General features: G+C 47.8%; 1 protein-coding gene across 8 annotated transcripts in view; it reads right to left on the minus strand.

Moving 5' to 3' along the window:
• Positions 1-20,353, minus strand: part of KIRREL3 (kirre like nephrin family adhesion molecule 3) — a 274,316-nt gene that overhangs the window by 86,361 nt on the left and 167,602 nt on the right. For 6 of the 8 annotated variants that reach the window (XM_065696937.1, XM_065696932.1, XM_065696933.1 and 3 more), the window contains one exon: positions 7,053-7,130. The exons of the other annotated variants lie outside the window; for them this stretch is intronic. In XM_065696937.1, coding sequence (XP_065553009.1) covers positions 7,053-7,130 — 78 coding nt within the window. The remainder of the gene's footprint in view (positions 1-7,052; positions 7,131-20,353) is intronic. 8 annotated transcript variants of the gene reach the window in all.

The following is a 20,353-nucleotide window of genomic DNA, read 5'->3' on the forward strand; positions in this document are numbered from 1 at the left end:
TACACACCTGCAGGCTGAACAGCACGAGAAGCAGCTCCTGAATTATCTCATGCCACTAAGGGAGTGAGGAAGTATTGTATTCATTTATTGAAGACCATGCAGCAATAGCTTTCCACGGGGCCACTACTCCAATCAATAGATAAAATTATACCCTTAGACCATTAAGTGCTACCACACCATCGTTGCCATAAAACTCTCAAGCTTTGCATCAGATTTACAACCAGTAGAGTCGCTCAGCCGCATCACAGACAACCAGAGCATCAAGGATGAAACTCTGCTCCCACTATCCAAAGGGGCAGAGAGCAGCAGTAAGCTCAGGTGTTTCCTATCCTGCCTGAATGCAGGGCACGTGGGATCCTTCCTTCAGCAGCATCCTTGTGAATGTCTAGGACTCACAAGTGAGGTCTCCAGGGAGACCTTAGAGCAGCTTTCAGTGCCTAAAGGGGCTACAAGAAAGCTGGAGAAGGGCTTTGGACAAGGTTATGTAGGGACAAGACAAGGGGGAATGGCTTTAATCTTTCAGAGAGGAGATTGAGATGAGCTCTTAGGCAGAAGTTCTTTCCTATGAGGGGAAGCAGCAAGGTCCTGTATTACCCAACTTTTCCATCTGACCCAACCCAGACAGAGTCTCCCCTTGAAACGAGACAAAAAGGCAGCCTGCATGCTGATTTTTCCTCAGGTTTCACTCGCATCCCTGCCTTGTTTAGCTAACAGAAACACAAAGCACCACAGAAATATCAATGAGACCACTGCTGATAACAATGCATCTCTAACAACTTCTCCGGAGCTTACTGCATCCACTCGCCTCTTCCATCTCTAATGCTTTTATCAGATAAAGAACAGCAGCATCAATGCAGGTTAGATGGGAGATGCCTTCCCTAATCAATCGCGATTGTGTCTTCACGGGGAGACACGAGTGACAGTGCTTGGGGTAAGGCAAGCTTCCCTGTCACCAAGCTGCCAAGCCGTGAGGGGACAGCACCTTCATCAGCGATGACAGCAGAGTTAGCAACGCAAGTCCTCACTGCATCCTGGAGGAGATCAGCTAATAAGGGACCCACCACTGCAGATCCCAGTAGATTTTGTGCCAGGGATGCTGTAAGCCTTGAGCAAAGCTTTGGAGAAATCCCATTCCCAGGTTGCAGGCAAAGCCTCAGAGGGCAAACTGTAAGATGTTGGGATGCTCAAGAGGATGTTCAGGTTGTGTATGGACTTCTGAGTTCAATGCTGCTTGAGCTAAATCAAGTAACATGTTACAGGTCTGGTCCCAAAGGACAGACCTTTTCCCCTGTTAAGCCAGAGAACAGAGTGAAGTCTGAGCTTCCCAGCAGCACAGAGGTTGCTGGCATCTGTAGAGGGGAAAGGTCACTTGTTAGAGGAATAAGAGAGGCTGGCTCTGATTTATCCTCGAAGCCAAGGAAGATTCATGCTCAGCCTGTGCTGTTACAGATGTAAAAGTGACTTTCAAGATCCAGATGAAGTAATCCCATAAAACCAAGCAAATCAGAGGCAGCAGCTCCTTGCTGGGCCACTAATGGGTGGTATGAACACGTCGCTGCATCTCAGTGCCATGCTCTTAGAGGACAAAGCATTCACTGAACAACGGCAGGCAGCAGCAGGGGCATTCAAGCAGGGAGGCATTTGGAGCAGAGGCACAGCAGCTTCTCTCAACAAGCCTTTTCCCCCCAAAACAGCACCAACTCCATCCCACAGCCTTGGCTGGTTTCTCTCCAAGGAGCAAGGTGAGGCCTTGAAACGGATTTCACCCATCTCAGCATCACTGCCACAGCACTCCACTGACCCCAGTGCTCCCTCCCTGCAACACAGCCTTCATTCTTGCAAGAGCTGCATCTTCCCTTTAAAAAGCTATTAGGAGGCAGTTGAATAGAGCAGCATCTCATTGACAAGTCACTTGGCCCTTTAAATGATCTCTGAATAGTGTTTTCTTTTTATTGCTTTCTGCAGTGTAACAGCCTTGATTTCAGACTACTTGGGCTTATGATAAACTCCAGATCTATAACGCTTCTATTCTTGCCCTCTTTGGTCTCTCTCACCCACTTCTTCTTTATGTTTTTATTAAAAAAGGAGAAGATCCAGGAAAACAGATAGCAGATTAAAAGGGAAACAAATTGAAATGGGTCAAATGTATCTTGCTTAGATGACAGCCACGCCATTAGATACTTTTAAACAGGACAAATAACCCGTTCAGAAGCACAAGTGGGCTTTTACATTTATTCTAAATTACAAACCAAATGATTGCAGCCTCAAATGGAAGCACTGGCTAATTGCACTAATATCTCACTAATTCCAGCACCAAGGAACTGGGGGAAAACTAACGATTTCCACCTTTTCACCAATTATTCAATTTAGACCAAGGTACATTATGCAGAGCCTGGGTTGAGCTTCGGCTCCATTTTGTGATCTATGACAAGGACTGGAATTCCAATTATTAATAATGGAGGAGCTATAGTTATTCAAGGGATGGGAACAAGATAATTATAAGCCATAAAACCAGCTTTCACATGCATACACAGTTCTGTCCCCACATGCCAGCAGAAGCAAAACCAATTCACAGACTAGAGATACCTGAAGCTGAAGACACGAACTGATAGCAGAGGCCAGAAACAGGCAGCTGCACACTTCTGACAGGCAGGGGCTGAACAGAGCCATCCCCACTAGCCTTTAAGGGCTGCATGGACCACCATAGAGAGACCAGGTTGGTAGCTTTCCTTTCCATTCAGGCCAACAGCCCTCACATCATGTCCCACCTTTGAGACAAGTGGCTGAACCCCATCCTTTTAGCATCTCCATCTTCCCTCCCCCCCCCCCAAAGAACTCAGAGCTTTACATTAGTCCCAGCACCTTTAAATAAGATCCCAAACCTGAACAGAAGATTTATTTGCAGCTCAGACTACTAAATCTACAAGGTAAGATTTATTTGCAGCTCAGACTACTAAACTGAAGTCCTCACCCTCCATCCTCCCCATACTCAAGGCTGGGGGGTCTTATGCTGACCAACAGCCCCACGTGGCCTTTAGAGAAAACCCTGGATTCAGAAAGCCCCATCTGAGCACATTTCTCCAGCCATCACCCAGCAGATAAGATTTGCTAAGCAACATCCTCTCCCAGTGAAACACAGCAGTGCTGGTTGCTATGTGGAGCTGCAGCTCTGCAGTAATGGCTGCTGGCTTTGCTGTGCTTTGCACAGTGAATGGAGATGCCTTGAAAGCAGAAAACTGGAGGCTTGGTTCTGCTTCCAGCTGTGATGCAGATCAAGGTACAGATTTTTGCCTTGTGCCTCTCCCTAACTGATGGATATGAGCCAAGCGGGAAGCAGGGCTATAAGCCAAGGCAGGAGCTGCAGAGGGGGCATTTGGCCTTCACTGAGCACCAATCAGTTACTGTTAGCTGGTCCAGGAGGAGGATGCTACTCTGAGCACTCAGACACAAGGATGAAGTCCACCCATCCCCTCCAAGCAGAGGGTCCATCCCACTGGGATGCCACCTGTCCACTGCACATGAGGACACAGGAGCCAGCCAAGTGCCTGGAAGGGGAGGAAGAGGAGGCAGGGAGCTGCCCCATGGGCTGTAGCACCTCCAGGCTGCCAGCGGCTGGTGAGAACAGTTGGTGAAGGTGAAGGCTGACACCTCTCAGTGCTTAGTCGTTCCCGTTAGTAGCTTCATGAATGGCAGCCAGAAAGTGCCATAATTGCTGCAGTGATGCTTGCTAATGACTCCAGTTAGATCTGGCAGGAAGTCAGAGGCAGGAGAGGAGAAGAAAAATAGCAGGAGAGGGACTGATGCCTGAATGCCTGCCTTGGACCACTGAGGAGGAACAAGGCCAGCTCAGGACCTGCTCCTATGAACAGGTAGGGACCAAGAGCAGAGAGAGATTTTACAGCACACCCCTGGCCTTCCCTTGGGAACTTGGGAAGGGAGGAGAATTGAATGTGAAGGAGAAAAGAGAAGAGAAAACAAGCCCAAATTTAGTTCAAGACCGTTGGTGTTGAGGGGCTGAGGTGACTCACCCAATAGATACCAACTTTCTACTCCAAAATCCCCTTGAGCCAGGGCAACACAAGCTATGGGGAGAACAGATAGCTCATAGCCAGCCTCAGCATCACTTCCGCGGCACAACGTGCGCCTTGTGACATCCAGCCCACAAGCCGTGGCTCCCACTGAACCACTGTGGCCAAGGGAGAGTTGTTCCCAAGGAGGGAGGGATCCAGCCCCCGGTGAGCAAACAGCACGCTCCTCCTGATTGTGTATCTGTTTCTGAATGTTAACAAACAGTCGGCAGCATCTGATTGAGTGGGTTATTAGCAGAATGAAGACAGATGGTAGAGGATTAACTCCAAGGCGTCTTTATTGCAAGGCCGTCATTACAGACAGCTCTACCTCTCCCTCTGTCTACAACCATCACCAGCTTAATTTCACCCTACAACTCACAGCCGCACACCAAACAGCGATCCCAGCACTCAGACGAGGCAGTCGTCAATCACAGCAAAGGGATAAGCCTTAACAGCCACACTGCCGCAGCACCTTCCCGCTTCCCAGCCCCAAATTGTGCCCAAATCAATCCCTTCTCCCAGCGCACGTTTCACAAGGAGGAATCACACACAGTGCAGCATGTCCAAAACATTCCTGCCCTGTACATTGCCAGCAGTGCTGGCAGCAGCCCTGGAGAGATACCAACACCTTCCCCAGACCTGGTTTTTCGTGGCACAGGTTGATATATTGATATGTGCTAACTAACGCTGACAGAGACAGGTTCTCACACTGGAGGATGGCTCAGCCTGCATCTGCAATCAGTTGTGTTAATGGACATCCATCCCTTGCCAGCTGGCAAACAACCAGCATAATGCTACCAAAACCCCTTGCTGGGCATGGCCACAGAGCATCTGCAAGCCACAGCGTTGAGTTTACCTCTCTGGGAGAGGCTGCTGCACTGGGCTGCAAGTGCCCAGCCTGGACCTTCTCCATAGGAACAGCCAGGAGAGGCGCTTTCCTACCACAAAGCGGTAACTCCACACTGAAAAGGCCTCTTTTGCTTCTCTGCCTACGAGTGCATTCTGTAGATGTCTCCGTTAAGTGACAGCAAGGTTCTAATGAGCCCTGTAATTACCTATTTCCACTACGATGGAGACCCCACACTTCATAATTAGCCCATTGCCCCACTGCCTACCTCTGCTTTCAGTTCCTTCAGCTACCCTGCAATTATTAATAGGGCTATTCATTAACACCATCATGCAATAAAAAGAGGAAAAGCTCTCACTTGGCTAAAGTATAAAAGGGAAGCTCTCTCTCTCCTCCTTATCCCTGCAAGGTAACTGGCCCAAAGAGCCTGACTTTGGTGCTTTGGGCAGGAAATGCCCTCACTACACCTCTGTTGATGACCAGGCATCTGAAACCCCCCTCAATGTGGTTTTCTGCACTGAAATACACCAAAATCCTGGGAGGTTGGAGGCTTGCAATTGCCATCCGGAATGGCCTCTAGTGAAAACACAAGTCCTAGGTGGTCTTTGTAGCCATGGAAATCCCCTGCCTTTGGTTTTGGCAGATTGTACCTTTAAGCATAATGGTCCTGCAGCTGGTGGGGGCCAGAAGCTCGCTGGCTGCACAGCATCAGGCAGGCACACTTTGTTCCTGTTCCTCCACAAAGGCTTTACTGTTGGCCTTTCATGTTCCTTTGTTCTCGCCACACAAAGCCACTTTCAGCCTGAAAAAGGGGCTTCACTTCCTAGGCCAATGCAGGCTTTGAATCCCCTGGGGGACAGGAGCTTCTGTGAAGGACCCCAAAGGATTGCCAGAATGCCAAGGTGGGTCCTGCCAGCTCTCAGACATCCTCTGAGCATCCCTAGGATGCCCTTTCCCATCTCAGCACAACCACGGGCAGCTTCCCCCATAGGCTTAAGGGACAGGCAGGAATTAAGAGGGATATTACTGAACCTTCTCACAGCACTCAGACCAGACTGCCATCCTCTGTCCCAAGGGGCAGCCCCGTCCCATTAAACACACACTCTAATCAATGCTTAAAAAGCAAGCGGTAATTAACAAGCACAAGGTGAAGTCTTGTGAAGTACTTTCCCCACGTTATCAGCTCAGTATCAGGGCTCCTGGGAGACCCAAGGAACCTTTGATCTTCTAACTGATATTTGAGCCATAAACTTGCCTCCACATGAGTTTTATACCCCATGAAAGCTAATGCATCTTTTACTCCAACAAAGACGAGCCTTCCTATGAAAGAAAGCACCACCATGGCGAACTCCTGCAATGCACCATCCCTTGTGAGCAATCCCATACTTTGTCCAAATCATTCCCAATCAAAGCCCTCAGAATGGATTAAATCTGCATTCGGATCAAGCTTGCAGTCCCTGAAGGAACCTCATAGCAGCCAAATTCCCCTTGACACACTCTGAAGACCTTCCCATCCCAAAGGGCTCTCGTCCTTTTAGTCCAAGATGATGATGCACTAAGGTTTGCACAAATAAAAGGAGCCAAACAACGAAGCTACCAGAAGCAAGGCGGCCAATTCTTCTGAGCATGAATAGTTTTTGTTTAGTTATTATGCTTCATAATTATTTATGATATTTCTATGGATTAATCGATGCTCATAAAATACTTGCGGAATGACTGGAATATAAACCAGGGAAACTTTAGCAAAGGTTTGGTGAACAATGCAAGGCACCTCTGAGAGGTGCAGAGGCACTGAAAACTGACAGGGAAACAAGTGAGGCTCTATGACCCAGCTAGAATGAAAAGACCAGATGCAGCAACTTGTGGAAGAGCTTTCCATGCAACAAATCCTTTCCATAGGAAAGGACAGTGGATTATGGATGCATGGAAATAAAACTCTTGTTCTCTTGCAGCTTCAGGCTTGGGGGCTTTTCCTATCCATGCCTGCTAAGATGTTTCAGAGATCAAAGGGGAAGCAGGATTTTGTCCTTGGTGTGAACAAGAACCTAACCCATTCCTAGCAGTAGGGCATCCACATCCCTTGCAATGAGATGGCTAAAGAGGACAGAAGAATAGAAGGTGAGGGACCTGCTCACCTTCAGTCATCCTGCGGTACTTCTCCTTGTACATGAACCCCAGTACTAGGCAGCATCCTCGTCCTGGGAGCCCCAGTTCTGCAAGAGAACAGACAGCGATGTTAGACTAGGCTGGGGACCAGAGCAAGCACATGGGGATGCTGCAGGAAGCAAATTCTGCTGGATGCACTGTTCTGGTAAAGCACCAGTGAGGTGGGCACGTAACTGAAGGCCTTGGTCAGCCTCAGAGCTCAGCTTTGCGTCCCAAACCAACTGCTGCTCCACTTAGACACAGATATGTAGAGACAGGACACTATCCCCTACCTTGCCCCTGTCTCAGGCACTCCTATCTAACAAGCAGACGGAATGAGCTGCTTTGTCCTCCACATCAGAACGTTGCCACTGTATGGACTCTTTCATCACTTTCTCCCTTAGCAGGCAACAAAGTAAAATGGGAAACGGCCCTCAGAAGGGAAGATAACTCTGGCTTGAGGCATCTTACTCTTCAGAGGCAAGCAAGTGACCCTACAAGCAGTAAAGCGCCGGAGTCTGAGGAGGCGCGTGCCTTTGATGCCTTGATTTCTTAATGGGGCTTTCTGAGTATCAGTAACAAACAGAGATCTGAACAAGGGTTTCTCCAGAAGTAGGCTGCGTGCACGCGTGCCTTCCCCGTGCAAAAAGCTCCAGTTCTTCAAACAAATTCTCCTGTGTCGCAGTGGAGAAAATTAAGGTACCGTGTCCCCGATGCTGCCTGCGGACCTGCCGAGCTCCTCGGGGGCTTCTGTGCTCGGCAGAGCCCGCTGATCAAAGCCCCTTTGATGTTTACTTAATGTGGCCGTGGACTCTTTAGAGTCCTGCTCTGCTGAGGAAGGAGAGCTTGGGATTGGTGTGAAGTTGTGCTGCAGGAAGAGGGGAAGGCAGTGAGGCAGGAGGCTGCGAGCGCAACGACAGCTTTGGAGCTGCCTCCAGCCTTGGCTTCTAGTGCCATGGTGCAGACTTGGGTTTGAATCTGAGCTCTGGACTGTGCCCAGAGGAAGAGAAAAGTCATTCAATGTGACATGTGGGGAAGGCGCACAGATTTATGTGGGTATATCCCTCCCTAACGCTGATAGCTGCCATGGCATCCTGGCAGAGGGTTAGCATCCTCATAGTACAGTATGAGGCAGAATCAGAGCCTAAGTGCAGCAAAAGCAGTCTTGTTTTGATACCAGAAAACTCAGGGTACACGCAAGACTAATTAAAGCACTTATTCTAGTATTAAGTAGGGCTCCATTTGCAAGAGGCTGAGGACCAACAGCTCCTGGTCCTGAGGCATCATCATCTAAACAAAACTAATCACAATGAAGTCAATGCTCAGGCAGAAGTAAGGCTCTTGAGATGCACAGAGTAAGCCAAAATCTAATTTCTCCCCTAAATCCACATTGCTACCTAAAAAATGCCCCAGAGCACCTCCAGAAGTGACTCGCTTCACCTACCCGGCGTGGCTTTGGGGGTGCTTGTAACTTCCTTGTTGGCCATGAAGGCAGTGACTAACTCAGATGTAGATGTCTAAAGCTTAGAGAAATCAGGGCAGACGGACCAACTATTCACATCCTCAGTGGTTTCCTGAATCAGAGCCCTAATTAACAGGAAGAGATACACAGCAACCATCTCCCATCACTGACGCAAAGGTGGAAACCAGCCTCTTGCTTTGCAACACAATGTAGGACGATGTGCGCAAAGTACACAACAGCCACAAATAGACTGAGAAAGGTGTCAAGGGCCTGCTGGCTTAGCTGGACATGCAGCACAGGTTGCCTCCCTTAGCACTAACAGCTAGAATCAATAAGACCTTGCTGAACTTCGACTGCAAAAACAGATGCTCTGGGTGGATGCGGCTGGAGAGCTTTGAGCCTGCCAATAGCCTCTGCGACCATTCGCCTATAGCCCATGAAGCAGGCAAGAGGCCTTTGTCTTTATTGACAGGAAAACAAAACTGCATTGATCCCTATTGAGCCTCCAACGAGCAAGGTATCAAAGCGTAATTAAAACAACACAATTAGATTAGCAGCACAGAAGGCAGCGCAGCCTACAGCGAGCTGAGCAAGCTGGAGTTACTATTGAACCCATTCGGACACCCAGCATCCTGGTGTGTACATGTTTGTGGGTGCTGGGTGGTTTTTTCCTGAACACACAGACTTGCATGTCAGGGCCTGCCGTGCTTTCTATGGACCACAAACGTTATCAAGAGCATCCTGAACTAAAGCAGCAATAGAGGCAGCAACAGCTGCAGCCTTCTTGGGGGATGGATGAACATCCCACCACTTAGGTGTCCACTTGTCTTCCAGTCACAGGGAGCAAAGAGCTCCCAAGGAGGTTGTCTTGTTTTGGAGGTGACCCAAAGGGTCTCAGTCCCAACTTAACCCTGAGAGGAAGGAGGGATTCTCAGGGCTGAGCCACATGGGCTGGATCCCAAGGAATTGTGGGTTAAACCCCTGTGTGGAGCCTGGATCAGCACACACCAGCACGGGTGTCTATCTTCCACTTGCCTCCCTGAGGGATGTTATAACTAATGCTTTTAAAACACTTTGATATCCCATGATGAAAGGAGCTATACAAGACCACTGCATTCTAATAACTCATATCATAAATTTGTGAGAACATGCAAAAATCTTTATAGCTAAAGGCACCTTTAAATACTTGAGAGTGCCTTTAAAAGGTAAAATACTTCAAGATGACTGTGGTGCCTGAGGATGTCTCACCACTTCATGGCTTTTAGTGGCTACCTAAAGCTAAAATAGTTAAGCAGACACCCAGCATTTTAAATGTTTTGGCTTTAGGGGCTGCAGAGGCACCACTGAAAACAGAATACGAACCCCATGTGTCCCCCCAGCACTCAAAACCCAGATGCCAGCCACTTCTTTGCAATGGCAAGTGATTTTTCCCAACAGAGGTTAAGTACTTAGAGTTGAAGTTTGCTATTCCAGGAGCTGTGAAGAAATGCAAGATTTGTTTGGCAAAAATCGCAGCAGAGCTGTGGTTTTACCTTGCTCAAAAGTGCCTGCATTAATCCACCTCCAAACTTACGCAAGAGCCACTCAAACAAATCACAAGCGAGCTCACACCACACAGTGTTCAGGGCAGCCACTGACAAAGAAGCAAAAGCCAATTAAAAGTAACGAGAGCTCAGGGTCTTCTAAGAAAGGATCTTTATGCACAACCTGGGCAATAAAGGAGAACTTCTGTGCTGGAGGAAAGATCTCAAAGTTCCGGCCCAAACTACAGCATCTTCCTGCTCTTCCCTAATCTCTCCCATCACTTGGCATTTCCTTACTCAGTTCCTCCACCCACAACTCAGGAAGGGAACTCAGTTTCTGATGAACCACTGCAGTAAAAGGCTACAGCAGTAATAAAGCTTTATTAACACAATCATAATGTGTATTATTGTGTAGCTGTATCCCACCCGGAATGGTAATAAATGTTTAATAGCCCAATAATACCTGTTTAATAATTTTTCAGCTCATCCTGTCTAATTGCAAGTTTATTAAAGAACGATAAACTTTAGAATCGTTGCAAAGGCGTAATTGCAATTCCATTGCTTATTTAATATTGAGTTAATTATATTACAACTGTTCTATTTTCCCATACATATTAAATATCAATTAGCTGGTTTAAGCTATTGATTTGTATTTAATTAACTATGCTGTTATATACCAATTAAGCTCTTCTAAGAGAAGCACAAGCAGCTGGCCTCTTAAATTAAGTTTTTAAAACTTTGTATTAACATAAATATCACATTTCCGTTTTCTCACCTTTTTCTTTCTACAGAGACAGTGATTTGCTGTCAGTAAATAATTATCACAATTGCATGTTATATACATGAACTTCAATCTAAACTTATCTTTCTTTCTAGGATGGGGAATGGGCAACCTCCACGCCAGATATCCCAGTGCCAGCAACACTAAAACACAGTGACTGAGAAAGACAGAGGGTTCGAAAAGCCTCATTTCACCTGGGGATCTCAGAAGCAAAGAACCTGGGTGGGAGCTCTTGAAAGAGCTTAAAAGTCTCCAAGCAAAGGAGCTCAAAACTTTAAAGGTGGCCAGCAAGGGTGATATGAGAAGGTCCTGTCTCTAAACCCAAGAGGGTTTGCTCACTTGAACACTTTGATTAAGAAACCTTATGCTCCTGCTTAAATGTTTCCTGTATTCATAAAGCTGTGTGCTGTTGGGTATCTTGCACATTAGAGAAAGACAAGCCCAATCTCCCAAGTCTTTCCACATTCTTGGCTTCACCACATCTAGCAACAATGCATCCCAAAAGTTAGAAGTGCATGGAGGAGCATTTTCTTCTGTTGATCAGCAACCTTATTTCCAGGCACATCTAGCTTTTCTCATGCAGATATCCCCAGCATGACCTCTTCTTCAGGGGACTGTGCTCTGGGTATCCTTAAAGCAAGCTGCATCCTTTCCCTCCAAGCTCTTCTGCCATGTGCACTCATTCTGAGCTTCCTCCCTCGATGCAGCTTGCATCTGTGGGCATTGCTGAGCGTTCCAAACACCACATTTCAGCAGAGAGCAAATGGATCCTTCTGCATGTCATTTCTATATTACACCATTAAGTCTGCAGAGCAATCCAAGATCCTCGGAGATGAAAAAAGCTATACAAATGCAAGTTATTATTAAATCTGTGCCTGGTTAATTTATAAAAATGTATTAAAAAACCTAAGAGGCTTCCCAGATGAGAAAATGGGCATATTACTGTTTGAAATATGAATGAACCAGAGATCAGTGTTAAATGCTGCAGTGATATTGTATTTTATTCCATAGTGCTCCACAGAAAAGTTGCATTTATAAACCCATTTATTGTGTTATGTACTTGCAAACCACCTTGTCATCCATTTATTGCACAAATAAAATCTTAAAAGCAGAGGATTAGTTGAGTATGTCCCTGTGGGACCACAATCTGACTTTAAAGAATCCATCAGTGAAGGAAAACAGATGGAGCAGAGGTGTCTGCCAGCTCGTTGCTCCGAGATGTAAAACGCAGCTGCACACAAGGGCCATTCTCTGATGGACCACGGAACTGGAAGTCCATTTGCTTTGAAGAGAGAAAGTACATGGAGCAGAGCTGGGGAAACGGCAGCATCACCAGCCCCAGTGCTGTCTTCCCTATGGGAATTTCTGGTTCTGAAAGGGCAAAGTCTAGAGGGTCCTTAAAACTTCTACCAAACATTCCTTTGGGGTAAAAGCCATAATGGAAAATGATGGGAAAACTTGGATGTGCTTATTTTCACTGAACCTGTTTCAACCCAGTGTAAAACAGAGCTCTTCAAGATGCCTTGAAAGGCATCAGCAACGAAAGCTTCAAGGAGAGGACCCTGAAGAGAAGCTACGCAGCAAGAGCTCTCCCCAAGAACAAGCTCTGCCCTGGCACCAGACAATTAGAAGTTGCTTCTTGGCAGGAAACACAGCTTGAAGAAAGAAGAGGTCTGAGTGCTGCTGAGCAGGGGATTGTTTCCCCAAGTTCCCTGCCTAACGAAGAGAAGAGAGGCACCTCCAAGCTGTAACTCAGCACTGAAGTGTTTTGAAGAGGTTTTTCTTCCCCTCTAGTGGCAATGCAGAGCCCTTGGTCCCTGAAGCGCAGGATGCTGACCTGTCTGTGTTCCCCACTCTGCTCCCCAGCAAGAAAAGAACAACCCTCACAAACCTCAAGTCCAGTCATTCTTAGGATGTTTCCTTCCCCTGAAGGAGCTGCTGTAGGAAGAACAATTCACCCCAGAGTAAGGGGGCCCTCAGGACCTGAACCCTCTTTCATAAACAGCTTTCACACCTTTCTGCACACAGGCATACAGTCAAATCATCCCAAATGCTTTGCTAAGGTCTTGTGGCAGCAGGTTCCACAGCCTAACTACACCTCACATGCAAGAAAAAGCATTTTCCCTGTATTTCCTATTGTAAAAGTTGGATTTAGATGAGATATTAGGAAGAAGTTCTTCACTATGAGGCAACTTTGGGTTACCACTTTCTCCCTCCTCAGTCAACTTCCGAAGGCTTCACCAAGAAGAGACACGCAGCTGACTGTCCACAGCAGAGCCTTCGTGCCCTCTTCCCCATCTGGTCACGGGATGGTTTGGGTTGGACAGGACCTTAAAGATCATGTAGTTCTAACACTTCATTTCACAGTCTCACAGCATGCAGGCATAGCCAAAGCACTGCTCCCCAATTTACATGATTTCTACAGTATTTCACAAGAGCTTCTATCCAATCGCCACTTTCATCTCACTTCGCTCAGACCCTCTGAAGCTCCTCGCCTTGCTACAGCGCTGGAGTTTGGACCCTCCCTTGGAAGATGTCTGTATTGTTCAGTGGGGCTACGGCCAATTCATCTCCCTGGTGGATTTGCCCTGCACTTCAAGGGCTTCCCAGGGATTTGATCTGCTTTTGACTACAGCCCATTGTACGTGCTGCTCCATTCAAGCCACAAAGCCCATCTCCTGTTTCAAGGCAGCAAAGCTGCTGCAGGAAGGTCAGGAACAAGTCTTCAAGAGACATTTAAGGAATACACAAGTACCTCCGCGTGTATTATCTCTCCTTGAACCTTCACCACGTTCACAACACACCACCATCCACAACATGTGCTGGTGAGCGACTACATTTGCTGGCACTGAGAAGCCAACCAGGGCCATCAGAGGACAACCAAATGATGGGCATATCTGCCTAGGTCTCGCTCCAGAGGTTGTGCTGCACCAGCTAACAGCCTATGTGTACTCTATGGAGCTTCTTGCTTCCACCAGTGCATGAGGAGTGACGGCAGGAGAGGCCAACAGGCAGTTTAAGTCTTGTCCCTCAACCTCTCTCCCTCCCCCAGGCGTTTCCTCTTGCAAGCCAAGGGCTCAGATGGCCCTGGGCTGTCTGTCACTTAGCCCCATGCTCTACTTGGCAGCTCAGACCTGAACTTGCAGTCACCTGGGGATCTGCCTGACAAGGTCTGCAGTGGCACTGATGCTGTATGACTTGCTCCTTCAGCCACCTTCCTCTTCTACCTCACCAAAACCCAGGAGCTGCATATTCCACAGCATAGAGCAGAAAAATAACACTGCCCAAACAGAGAGGAAACAGTGGAGGACACCTGTGAAACCCATCACACTTTTCTCCAGCCCTTCTTCCACTGCAGTTGGAGAAACAAGCTCTTCAGGGAGCCAAAATGCCTTTATGAGGCTGGAAAAGCCCCAGACACCACTGTACCCCGGGATCCATGTGAAACAGAGGAGCTGCAAGTGGAGGGTGTCCTGCACACCAAGAGGGCTTTCAACAGGAGGGGTTGTTAATCTAAAACCAGAACGAAGCAGCTCAGAACAAACCTGACAGGGATATAAGATCCACATATTTAGATTACTTAAGAATACAGTTTTTTATCTAAAGACCTGATTTTGTCACCAAAGACTCTGATTTCTCATTTCATTGAGAACCACTGCACTGTCCTTGCTCCTGCCGTGGGACCCCTGCACATCCCATTGCAATCCAAGCAACACCAGCCACGCACACAGCACTACATTATCCCAAAGCCTGGAAGGAGCATGTCGTGTTGGAATAAATAACACATTTAGTGCTCCCCTGGCACACAGAGCCACACTTACGTGCAGGTCTAGAGATGTGGATGAAGCAGGAAGCATCCCAGCATCACACCCCATGCTGTAACAGCCCTGCTCAACCAGGAGGAAAAGACAGCAGTGGAAGCACTTTGCTATAAGCCCTGGAAGCCCCTGTGCTGCTCTGACAGATTGTGGTCACACTGGGGAGAAACACAATAAAACCACAGCAGTGTAAATGTCACATCTATGGCAGCGCTCTGGATCAACAACTGCTTCTCACACCGCCCACCCTGACCGGGTTTCTGGTTCAGCCATCCATTTTATGAGTCGAGGAGGAGGACAAACCACTTCTACCCTTGGAAGCATCCAAACACAGCTACCCTCTGCCCGACCAGGGGAATCACAGTCACTGCCTTCAAGCCCACCAGCTCCTCCTACCTCAAACCCCACAGAGGTCATGGTCCAACTGCTCCAAACCCCTCCCATGCTGGACATCCTTGACGCAGCTCCTCCAAGATGCAGTAGCTGTGTCCCTTTAATCCTTTCTGAAGGCAGGGAAGCATGAAGCAGTCATGCTCTCACTTGAAGATGACACACGACAGTCAGAGGCAGGAAACCCCATGGTCCTTCTATTACAGGAAAATCACTCTCCAGCCTCGCCAGTGCTGTTAGTTCTGCGTATGTTATAATTAAATCGCACGTGCTGGTTACCTCACAGCACGGCTGCAATTCTTCTGCATCTAAGGCTTCTTTTTCTTATTTTAAATATATGGTCTTCAGCTTCTGTTTTATTTTCCCCCTCCTCACCAACTCTCAGCGATTTCAGAAGCCTCTTTAAGCTGCCTTCCTGCTTGCGAGGCAAAAAGGGAGTAGGAAACCTGCTGTGCAGCATCAGCCCGATGCCATACCACCCCCTCTCAGGTCCTGAGCTGAAGGAGACCGCTGACATGAACAAGTCATCTTGGGTCAGACCCACACACAGGTTTATCTGTTTCCTTCTCTTAAGCCCCCCAGAATATGGGAACCAAAGCACCTAACAAGCTTGGGATATCTGACTTGTGGTATTACCAGACCACCACATATGAATAACTTGGCCAAAGGAGCAGCAATTCCAGATTAATCCCAGTTGGAGGCACATTCACTGCAGCCCCTGCTTTGCCGCTTCAGTTAAAACTTGCTCAGAGAGTACATGATGCTAAGATGGAATGGGCAGGAGGAAAACAGGCCTGTGCCCTCTGCTAATGAACAGGGTGCCAATTAGAGGGAAAGCCACAAGATTCAGCGGATTATCTAATCGTTACATTTCCATCCCTTTCTGCAGGAAGGCTGCTTTGATTGCGGCATTGAAGCTTTATAGCGTGCTGGCAGGGGGGGCTTTGGCCACGCTCAGCAGCAGGAGAAAGGAAAGTGAACGGACAAATGTCAGGCTGTGGGAGGCTGATTGCTGCCCTCTCTGGACCACATTCCTGCAACATCCCAGCAGCAGGAGACTCAGTCCCATCATGAGAAACAAATCCATCACCCAGGCTGCTAGGACACGCAGACATCCCACTGCAAATGCTTCTGATGAGTCGGCACCAATCGCCTTGACAGGGTCCAGAGAAGACACTGAGCATCCACATCACTGCTGCAGCATCCAGCCTGGATGTTTAATCCTGCAATATTTGGCTCATGATCGCCCCTGCTCTCCTTTAAACCACTATTAATGTTCTCACAGACCTGAAAACTTATGGTTTCTACAACTGGTCCTGCTGGGTGATGCTAGTGCTACTCGCCAGCTTCAGCAAAAGAGACCAGTACTTCAGGCGTTAAATACTTCCTCCATCTCTATGGATGCAAAAGGTCGGAAGGTAAATCAGGGAAGATCTGTGCAAAGGAAGGACTTGGCACCCTGCTCGTGCCCTTGCACAGCCCAAAGTGCACACAAGCAGTATCTTGCACATACCACAGCTCTCCTTGACCAAACTAAGCCCCAGCTCACAGGTGATGCCAATGCACCTCTCCTGCTACTCTTCCTATCGGCTGCCAAACCCTATAACTTATTGCAAGCAGCTTGGCTTCCACTGCCAAGGGGGCATTTTCACAGTGTTGGCCATAACTTGAATATGTGAAAACAGCTCCCCTGCTTCCCCCAGTGTCAGAGCACTGCTCCCGAGCGTGCCCTCTCTCAATCCCATTAAAAGTAATGGGGTGAGATTGTCCAGCCCATTACTTTCAATGGCTTAGTTTCAGCTAGACAGCCTAAAGCTCCCATACCCTCCAAAAAGCAAGCAGAGTAGCTCCAAAACTCTCTGCTTCATTACCACATCGTGTATTGTAGCTTGCCAGGGTTTAATTGGAAGGAAAGCCAAGCCTGCGTTTAGGTTTGCTAATTGCTGCAGCACGCCTTGCACCACTGACTGTTATTTCCTTGCTCAGCAAGTTTTGGTTGTTCAAGGTGTGAGGTTTTAAGGAAAGAGTCCAAGTTCTTTTCATTTAAAAGAAGAAGAAACATATGCAAATGCAGCCATGGGACAGATGCTTTATGAAACAGTTGCGTTGCTCCAAGATTCAGTTGGTCTTGCTGGTGCTGGAGGGAAAGGAGAGATATAGAAAGAGCTAGTGGGGGAGAGATACAGCTCTTGCAAAGAGCAAATCATATTTAAGATGCATCACAAGAGCTGTAGTTTGAGTACTTTTGAGCTTTAAGACCAATAATACGTTGAGGGCAGAGACAGGCCAAAAATCAAAACACTTCGCTTCCAGACAGGTTGATCATGCAACATACTAAGAAAGCTCTGCAGCCAAACATCTTTCCTTAGGAGCTTGAGAAATCCTGTTTCTGGTGTGATTTCTGACCTCACCTTCTGCTCTGCTTCCATAAAAGCCTGGTAGAACTTGAACATATAGAGCCATGTGCCCCGCTTACAGCTAGGTTAGAGACCCATCAGGGATGTACATAATGAAGCATCCAGGACACTGAAGTAGCCATAGCCATCTCACTGCCTAGAGTTATGGAATGGTTTAGGTTGGAAGGGGCTTTAAAGCTCATCCAGCTCCAACCCCTGCCACGGGCAGGGACCCCTTCCACTGGAGCAGCTTGCTCCAAGCCCCTGTGTCCAACCTGGCCTTGAGCACTGCCAGGGATGGGGCAGCCACAGCTTCTCTGGGCACCCTGTGCCAGCGCCTCAGCACCCTCACAGGGAAGAGCTTCTGCCTAAGAGCTCAGCTCAGTCTCCCCTCTGGCAGGTTAAAGCCATTCCTCCTTGTCCTGTCACTACAGGCCCTTTGAGCACCCTCTTGAACTCACCTTACATCTCTTGGGGGTGTTAATGTGGGAAGAGCTGACTAGTTAGATGGTTAAAGAGAAGAATTCTTCCCCCATAAAACCCCTGAAAGCTGCTGAGCTGACACTTACAGCCAAGCGATGGAAGTTCTGAGCACAACACAGACTTTCTTACCTCTGATCTTAGCAAAGAGAAGACTACAAAGCACAGCTCCCCCATGCCAAACCCCTGCAAGCTCTCCACAGACTCAGTGCTTGACCTGTTGCGATACTGAGTCTATCTGTCGCCTCTTCAAAGATGTGAACATCTCGATGCTCGCAGCCCTGGGGCATCTTTTCCTGCCCTGCACATCTCATCTGTAAACTCACATTAAATACCTGGAGGAAAAAAGCTGCAGGAAAAGGGAACTTTGATATGTTTTCGCTGCAGAGTTTGCATGAGTGAGCAAACAGCTCAGATCCAAGGTCAGTGGTGCTTATGGCAGGGGGTAGCTTTCCCCACGTGCTGATTCAGGTTATCCATTTATCACAGAGATGCTCGGTTAGCATTACTGTACCTTGCGATCCTTACAACCTGGGTAGATGGCCTTCAAGCCAACACCATGAGGAGCAGCAAAGCCTGCACTCCCCTAAAAGTTCCCAAAGGGAAGAGGACTCGTCCATCATCTGTCTGGGTCTGAAGTCTCATTTAAACCAGGCAAAACTTACTCCAATCGCTTGTGAAGCCTCAGAGATGTCTCTTTCCTGCAAGCACAGCCAGTGTTAAAACAGGGAGTGAATTTCCTGTTTGCATGGGAGGTGAAGGATAGTGCCTGCTGTTGAGGAAGAGAAGGAATCACAGCATGGTTTGGGTTGGAAGGGCCTTGAAATCATCAGCTACAAGTTCAGCAGCTGTCAAAACAGTGTTCTTCGTCACCGCAACACAAGTACCAGGCTGGAGTTGCCAAGAAGGCAACTCAGATTGCAAGCATTAAACAAACCAAACAAAACCCCACACACAATAAACCACCACACACTTTGTTTTGGCATGCACCCTACTTACAGCCACAAGAATACTGCCAGGGCTTGTAAGCCATCCTCCTCCTTCGCTACAGATCCTCTTCTCTACCTACTCACACAGATATCAGCCTGACTTCACCCATCCCAAATGTTGCACCACGCTTTAGTTTTGCTCACGTTTAGGTGCAACATGGGGATCCTGCATACAAAATGCTCCTGAACACAACAGGAGAGATCCACCTGCTCCTAGAGGGAAAGCCAGTGACATTTGAATGCTCTGGATTCACTTATAGGAGAATCCTTCTCAAGCATTTGCTTGCTTAACAAAACCCCAAGCATGCCCAATGGGTAGGGCTTGAAGGCACACAGAGTGATATCCCACTCTGCTGTTCTCTAGTGACACCAGGCTGTAACCCACCTTTCTCTACTCAGTGGGGTCTGCCCATCTTATCCCCACACCGAGCCAGGCTTGCCTTGCACTTTCAGAGGGTAGGAAGATTCGTGTTCGGAGTGCTAACAGATGGACATGCACCACCTGCCTTTCAAAGGACATTCCATGCCATTGCTGTAATCAATAATACATTATTCCCTCTATGGCCTATAGCCTCATGTTTATTATGTGTAAATAGGGATTTACAGCCATCTGAGTGCGTTCATTTAAAGGAGCTGACACCCTGCATATGAGATCTGCCAGCTGCCCTCTTGGGACTTTAAGGAGAATGGAATGATGCTTCATCCACAAAGCCAACTCCACAAAAGAAACGGGGAAAGGGGGAAAAAAGACTCAAACAAGGCTAAGGTAGAGAGATCAGAGAGTGTGCCCATGGAACAGAAGGCAGGATAAGAACACCAGTGCTAGGATTTGGAGTCACGCCGGCACGATTGTGAAAGGAACACTAAACATCGCTCTCATCTCAAGTCCGAGGTGCTGCTCCTAAGAGGCAAAGGCGGGGATGGGGGAAGAAACTTTTCCTTCAAAGTCCCAGGCACACCTATGCAAAGCTCCTTGTTTGATCTTCAGCACAAAGAAGAGAACAGAAGCGCAGCAGCCTTTGCAGCTAAACCGAAAAACTAAAGAGGACTTTTATCCCAGCTCCACTTATCTCAGGTAATAAATTCCGCTCCTGCCTGCAGCCGCTCGCTATTTTCCAGGTGGGTAACTTTCTTGTTGGAAAAACGAACAAAGCAATCAAAATAATTTGCTGATTCATTTCATACTCCTCTGTTTTTGAAGTCTAAACTGCAAGCTAAAGCACCACCGAGGAGCACGGCGCGTTGTGTCAACAGTTTGTTCAACAAACAGCAAAGCAACGCTGAAATCCTTAATTGTCTCTTAAATGATCTTAACAGACCTCCAGAAGTTACACAGCAATTCCCAGGAGGAAAGCGACACCAATCCAACAATCAAGTATGTTTTCTATGGGATGGCAACAGCACAAAAGTCTCTGACACCTCTCAGAACAAAGTGCCTTTACCTGTCTCCAC

Source organism: Lathamus discolor, chromosome 17 (genome assembly GCF_037157495.1).
Source record: "Lathamus discolor isolate bLatDis1 chromosome 17, bLatDis1.hap1, whole genome shotgun sequence".
Lineage (NCBI taxonomy): Eukaryota > Metazoa > Chordata > Aves > Psittaciformes > Psittacidae > Lathamus > Lathamus discolor.